Here is a 7500-nt window from a genome sequence, read left to right as displayed (position 1 = left end):
CTATAGTCCAAGATTAATGCTTTATGGCAATTTGTATATGATGTTTGCATTAATGTGAAGAAGTACTATAAAATTATATAACAATAAATATCAATATCATTACACATACCATGAGAGAATCTTTTCCTTATCGCCCACCACTGGTTAATAATAAAAACAATATATAAAATAACAATTATTATTGTTGGTAATATTTATTTAAAAGAAAAAAGGCATAATTACTTGTAATAAAGTATTTTGTAATTGTTGTAATGCTACGTTCAATACTACCATTGCTTATCTGTCAGACAGAAAATTGCTATTGATGCAACAACTATTTTACATGAAGAACAATAATCAAAGCTGTTATGCAAATGAGCTTTATAAGTGAAACTGTATGCAAATGATGCTGTTGTTATTCTGCACAAAGTGATCACTCCACATTTGATTTACAGTCAGTACACCGTGCATCATTACATGTGGAGAGAAATTAGATCTGACCTACAATCAGAGCTTGTGCTTTGACGGCAGCGCCCTCATGTGGCTGCAGGGAGCCAGTGTGTTTGTTTTCATGCTGCCCTAAAGTATTCTCTCCCTCACTGGGTGAATTCCCTACTCAGGATTTTCTCTGGCAGGCGAACACAGACACACTGCAACAAGGGAACTTCAGCAGGAAGCCCCTCACATGTCAGTACAGGCCAAAGGGTGAAGGGATTAAACCAGCTTAAAAAGGGTTTGTCTGGAGCCAGTTTGTCATCAATATATATTAGCTGTGTTTTCTTAAAAAATAAGTGTAATAATAATAAAAAAGACTCAATGATCTGCATTATTAGCCATCATCCTCAGATTTTTCCCCTCACACTGGCATTTCGCAGGTGGCTTAGCCTTTAAGAATGTGTGTGTGTGTATATGCGTGTGTATATGCGTGTGTGTGTGTGTGTGTGTGTGTGTGTGTGTGTGTGTGTGTGTGTGTGTGTGTCTCAGATGTGTGTGGCGGCGGCTGGTATCAGCTGACAGCTGTGTGAAGAGAGATGACAGTGCCCTGATGCTGCGTTCTGTTCTCTGGGAGCCATTTTGTCTGTCTCTGATCTCAGAGTCAGGTCTGCACCCCCCCCCCCCCTCTCTCAGCCAATCACGTCACCGCTCAGCCTTGCAGAAAACGAGAGAAACACAGTCTGATCTCTCTCTCTCTCTCTCCCTCTGTCTCACCCCTCTCTCCCTCCCACCCTCTCCTCCTGCGCTCCTACGGTGCTCATCTCCCACTTGCCTCTTTTTTCTTAGCTCCTCTTCTCTCTACCTCCCCCCCCCACCTTCTCCGTCACCTCTCTTCTCTCCTGTTTTCTCTTTCTTGCCACCCTCCCTGCTCCTCCTCTACCTCTCTCTTAATCCACATCTCTCCTCAGTATCTGCTCCCTCCCTCCCTCCCTCTCTCTCTTCCCCTCCGTCACACCCTCCTCCTCTCCTACTCCCCCCTCTCCTCCTCCTCTTCTTCAGGCTCTCTCTTGTTGTGCAACCCGTTTCTAAACAGCTCAGCCTTTGTGCGTTTTTGTCTGTTGCCATTTCAGCCGGGCTGCAGTCTTTACTCATTTTCCTCCAATCAGGGACACCATGTGACTCTCTGCATGAGAGGGCACAGTCCCTTCCCCCTTCTCTCCTCCCTCCCTCTCTCCCTCTCTCCCATCCTTACCCCCTCCCATCCCCTCCCCTCATCTAGCCAGCCAGCCAGGCAACATACGCTAGCAATCAGGGGAGTCAAAGAGATCGAGGGAGTGAGGGGAGGGGGGAGGGGGGGGGGAGCCAGGGAAGGAAGGATGAAGGTATAAACACACTGCATAGTGAAACAGTGTGCAAGGGGGAGGAGATAGGATAGAGAAGGAGCAGGGTGTGAGGGGGGGGGGGGGGGGGGTGTAATGTGAGGTCTGGGAAGGTCAACGCAGAGTCTGATTGAGCATTAAACATCTGTATCTGCAGAGAGCATACTCTATTGTAACTGCCTTTCCCTGAATGTATTGCAGATCGGAGCACATCCCCGCACACTCTGCTCCGATGTTTATGTCATCCACATGTTGGGGCACATGCTGCGTACACGTACACACACACACACACACACACACACACACACCACACACACACACACACACACACACACACACACACACACACACACACACACACACACACACACACACACACACACACTCTCTCTGAGGCCACACAAGAAGGGGGAGGGTCCTTCGGTGTTGAACACGGCTCTGGAATGTAAACAAGAGAGAATGAGAGAAAGAGAAGAGGAACGACTACAGAGAGACTTTGTCCTTTCATATAATATTATGTTTTCTAGCATCATCTAGCATCTCTTGACCCGCTCTAAGTGGTTTGAATGTATAAAGAAAGCAAAGAGGGATAACTTGGCATACGTGTGCAAATGAACCAGCATCATGTCATCATGGTTTGGGTTCATTTGAAGTTGAGTGAATAGAAGTGATTGTTCCATATTTGGAGGCAGTGTTAACATTGGTTTTTAGTTGCGTCACGTTGTCGAGGTGAAGTTTTACTCGCCACACACATTGTTTCAGACCTCCAGGTTTGCATGATAGAGTATAAAATTAAGGACTTGTTGGTCTTTGACAAAGTTTAAACTATAAAAACTATAAAAAAAGTTATGGACTCATTAAGGCTCATTTTCATGGCGTCAATTGAGAATGGAAAAGCAGCTTTACTCTCTTTTTTCCTCTAAATTGAAAATAAATGTGAAGGAAAAAAGGGGAGAATCCCTAAAGCAGGGAAACTGAGGCGAAAAGAAAGGGGGGGAACACCAGAGAGAACAATATGAGAGCAAAAGTGGAGCGCACCAGAGTGCGGTTGTAACGTCTTTTTGGAAATTTCCATGACCACGTTGATTAAGTATGCAATCTGACCGCAAGATAGCTAAGGCCCAGTTCTAAACAAACGCTCCCGCCTCTGCTGTGCAGGCTTGTTTAACGGCTGAGGTGGCAGCGTTTGCCTTCATAGCACAGGGCGCTGCGCAGAGAGATTGAAAACACACGCGCACACAGACACACACACACACATATAAAAACTCTTGTGTGCATGCAGTCACATTTAACGCTGGTACACCACGTTTCCCTGTGTGTTCAAGGCAAATTGTCCTCTGGTTTGTCTAGAGAGTTTGTCCTTGCTGATAGCTAAGCCGTCTGGTTTGATCAAAGAGCCAATATCTCTCTCTTTTTGTTCACTTTTCCACATCCTTCTTCTTTAATCATGTGTCGTTCCATATAGGACTCAGACTATATGAAGATGATCCAGTAATTGTGATTCATGATGTGAACCCATTAATCATCAACATTTGCTTAAAACTCTTAAAATGGCACTAAAATAAACATTTTGTTAAGAAACTAATTATTTTTGTGTGAAAAACAAATAAATCTTAAATCCCCCTGCATAAATAAATAGCAACATGTTCTTTGATAATTCCTGTAGTTATTCTTTTTTAAATCAGGCTCTATTTTTCACTTCTCTACCATGATAGTTGCTTTTTCAAGTAACTCATGTCAGGATATTCCCGATTATGATCAACTTAGTTTTTTATTGCGATAAAATCCCATATCGTCCCATCTCTTATTCATCCACGTACGACCGTAGAGGCCCGGGTGAGTTGTCTCTTCATTTTCTTTCCTAAACTTTCCGCCCTTGAAATAATCTGTCAGCAAAAAAGAGTTTCCAAACCGCAAAACATGGGCCTAGTTAGTGTTTCCATCTTTCTAATGATTAAAGTCCAGACTGGCAACAATGTAATCTGATACTGGATGCGTGGTCGGCTAAATTTCTGTATCCACATCCCGGCTGTTTGAGGGTTGACCACAGCGACCACTGTGGCCTGGGAGGCAGGAGAGAGAGGAGGCCACGTCAGGGTGATACCACACACACACACACACACACACACACACACACACACACACACACACACACACACACACACACACACACACACACACACACACACACACACACACACACACACACACACACACACACACACACACACACACACACACACACACACACAGTGTGGCAGTAAGTTCTGACTACATCTATCATGATTATGAATACTTTTTCAGCTATAGGATTATATTTCATGTCCTACACGTCTTATCAGGAGTGCAACATAAATCGCTGTAACACTCAATATATTGCCAGGCTGAGGCTCAGCGGAGCAGGGTTTATTGCTAGATTTCTCTTCTTCTTTCCTCCTCTGTCTTATTAAAGCTAATAAAATGAGGAGAATTATCTGTTTGCTGTCAGGCACCCGACACCCAAACACAACAGTTCGGGGACTGCTGGGAGTTCCTCAGCCTTCCCAGACGGCAAACTAGTCGCGCGCCTCTCAGTATGGGGGTCTAATATGACGGATATTACTCCCCGCAGGTCGCTCGCGATGGCTCGCCTCCCAGAAGCCCCGGGGCTGTTGCTCAACTTTAACCAATTTTGTTAAAAAATAGTGACAAGCGAAACTCTTGACTGCTGAGTGGATTTGTTATTACGTCGCTTTTAAGTTAGGCCTGAAATGAAAACGTGTTGTCTGTCTGATTCCCAGCAGAGAGTCAAGAGAGGACAGTAGGGAAGTAGATGTGATTGAAAGCAGCAGCAATAAACAAATGGTGATGCTTGTGGTGTGTAACATATGAGACAAGGTCAGTGCTTCTCACGAATGCACTCACTGACCTTCCATGAACTCGAGAAGACTTCTGGGTAACACCGGATGGAAACTAACAAGGCCAATATCAACAAGAATTATATCTTTAATGAAGCTAAAAGTGATGGACCACTTACAGCCAAACAAATGTGGTGATGCTGCATTTTCATGTTAATGAGGAAAAAAAATTGCTACTAAAATCTGAATGAGAAGTATCCGACTGTATCGCCCTCTTTACGCATGCTAAATGACGTACTCCTGTGTGAGCCGTGAAACATCAAGGTTCATTAATAGCTCGTGTGGGAAGAGGTGCATAATCAATCATGCAAGCCTTTTGATACAAGCCAGTGACCTTTGCCCTTTAAATGTCACACTTTGATCCTTCTTTTTCCTTTTCTCTTCTGGTATCTCTGCACGAGAGGCCGGTCAGGTTTTCACTGTAGATAAGTGAGTGTAACGTCTGTGTCGAATTTAAAAAGAGCTCTGCTGTTAACCCGGGCCATCGGTAAGAAATCAGCAGCAGAAGCACCAAGAATAATAACAAACTGGCGGAGGAAGAGAAGAAGAAGAAGAAGAAGAAGAAGAAGAAGAAGAAGAAGCTTGTGTGGTACCATACCAACAACTTCATGCCGAGATGACAGAGATGTTTGTCTTAATCTCCAAACTAAACAACAAACAGTAAAAATCACTTTGCTGTCAGACTGAAGAGAAGTGCGGATGAAGCAGACTACATGTTGATCTATTCTTGTCATTTCTTTGCTCTCCATCCTCTCAGAGGGCGACCTCCCATGAGCCTTTGCACACAGAGCCCAAGGGCCCCGGGGCTCCCTGCCTCTCGCTGCCCCAGTCACGCCACGGCAGCGGCTACACTCACCAACCAAAATATAACAACAACAACGACCAGAAAAAGTCAGCGGCAGCAGCAGCAGCAGCAGCAGCGGAGCTGTTGTTAACGGCAACCATCACCACGGCAGCTACTTACCGGGACACGCGCAGCCGCCCACGGACATCTTCTCACATGTCTGGTGTGAATCCGATCAGAATGATGGTGGTTGGTACTGTTATCCCCGGCTCTCTCTTCTCTCTCACCAGTCACTGCTGCCGCCACTGAGGCTGCTCACATGAGCGTCTGTTATCCCTACTGTTCACATACACACACAGACACACACACACACACACACACACCACCAGGGAGCAAAGAGAGAGAGAGAGAGAGAGAGAGAGAGAGAGGGAGGGAGAGAGAGAGAGAGGGAGAGGGAGGGAGAGAGAGAGGTAGGGAGGGAGGGGAGAGTGACGACGAGGGAGGAAAAGAGAGAAAGAGGAGGAAGAGGTTAAAAAAGAGCACAAAGGATCGGATTCTCTCAGTTGTAGCTGTACACTGTGAATCACACCGTGAATGTGCGTGTGTGTACTATATGTGTGTGTATGTGTGTATGTGTGTGTGTGTGTGTGTGTGTTATAGAGTGAGAAGGATTCTGTTCCTGCCTCTGCTCTGCCCTCACCCTCATCAGCCCTGCAAATTACAGCTCAGGTGGGAGGAGAGAGGGAAAAAGAGAAAGGGAGGGAACGAGAGGCTGAGTGTGTGTGTGTGTGTGTGTGTGTGTGTGTGTGTGTGTGTGTGTGTGTGTGTGTGTGTGTGTGTGTTCTCGAGCGAGGAAGGGAGAGAGGGAGAGAGAGTGGACTGTCAAAGTGACCTGAGAGGCAGATTTGAGAGAATAACAACCATGTGATGTGGGTCCTTTTTTTTCTCCTTTAAATATGTAGAGGCTGTTTTTCACTGCTGCTGCTACAATGACACACATACACACTCCAGTACACACACAAACACATATGACACACATACAGAAGCGCACACATGAAGGTTTAAATGATCTTCAGGAAATCTGGCTGTATGTGTGTGTGCTGCAGCTGTCTGAGTGGCTTGTTACCATCCAGCGAAGGTCTGCTACATGGCAGGGAGGGCGGAGGGGGAGGGAGGGAGGGAAAAGGGGGAGGAAAGGGGAGGAGGGGGCGACTGACGTGCCTCAGCTCTCTCTCTCTCTCTCTCTCTCTCTCTGTGTCGTCTCCCTTTCTCGCCAATTCACTCTCTCGCTCCGTTAGTCTTTCTGTCTGCAGTATGCCACACAGTGTTGCTCTCTCGCTTCGCTCATCTTCCTGTCTACTGGGCCATTTATCTCTCCTGCCCTCCTCCCTCCCTGTCTCTCTCTTTCCTTATTACTCTTTCTTCCGTTCCACCTTTCCCTCCCACCGTCTCCATCGCGCTCTGATCTTTACTTCATCACTATGTCATTTGTCTTTCTCTGTTAGATGCACAAGCGCGCGCGCGGCGTGCGTGCGTGCGTGCGTGCGTGCATGCGTGTGTGTGAAAGAGAGAGAGTCGCCAACTGACTTGTTTCTTCATTGCCATGGACATTCAGGTTAATTTTGAGTTTGTTCCACATACATCGTCCTGCTGCTGTAAATACTCACTACTGTATAACCTACTGTGAATTAATCCACCACTGAAAATAGTCCCCAATAAATGCGCTATTTACACCCGTTTGAGTAACGTTTGCCAAAAGCTGCAGTGCACAGCAGTTTAAGGAAATGACAGGGCCTTTTTTTATTAAATCTGTTTCTTCAAGATTTAAAATGCTTAAAATACTTTGGATGGATAAACAAACAGGACTTTCACCCAGGAGACCGCTGTTTGTGTCACAAGTCAATGTTGACTCTTTGAAATTTAGGTTCAATAACGTCACAAATGAACTTATTTAAAGCCGAAACTTTTCTAAACCTAACTAAGTACTTTTGTTGCATTTTTGCTCGGAGCCCCAAAAGGGGTCGCA

General features: G+C 45.6%; 1 protein-coding gene across 3 annotated transcripts in view; it reads right to left on the bottom strand.

Moving 5' to 3' along the window:
* Positions 1 to 7500, bottom strand: part of ldb1b (LIM-domain binding 1b) — a 30080-nt gene that overhangs the window by 17705 nt on the left and 4875 nt on the right. For 2 of the 3 annotated variants that reach the window (XM_029429380.1, XM_029429123.1), the window contains exon 2: positions 5655 to 5813. In XM_029429380.1, the coding sequence (XP_029285240.1) occupies positions 5655 to 5682 (28 nt within the window). In that variant the 5' untranslated portion in view covers positions 5683 to 5813. Of the gene's footprint in view, positions 1 to 5654; positions 5861 to 7500 lie in introns of those variants that run through there. The other variant, XM_029429202.1, reaches the window with a different exon arrangement.

Source organism: Cottoperca gobio, chromosome 1, assembly GCF_900634415.1.
Source record: "Cottoperca gobio chromosome 1, fCotGob3.1, whole genome shotgun sequence".
NCBI classification, from domain to species: Eukaryota; Metazoa; Chordata; class Actinopteri; order Perciformes; family Bovichtidae; genus Cottoperca; species Cottoperca gobio.
This window is presented reverse-complemented; position numbering and strand designations above follow the sequence as displayed.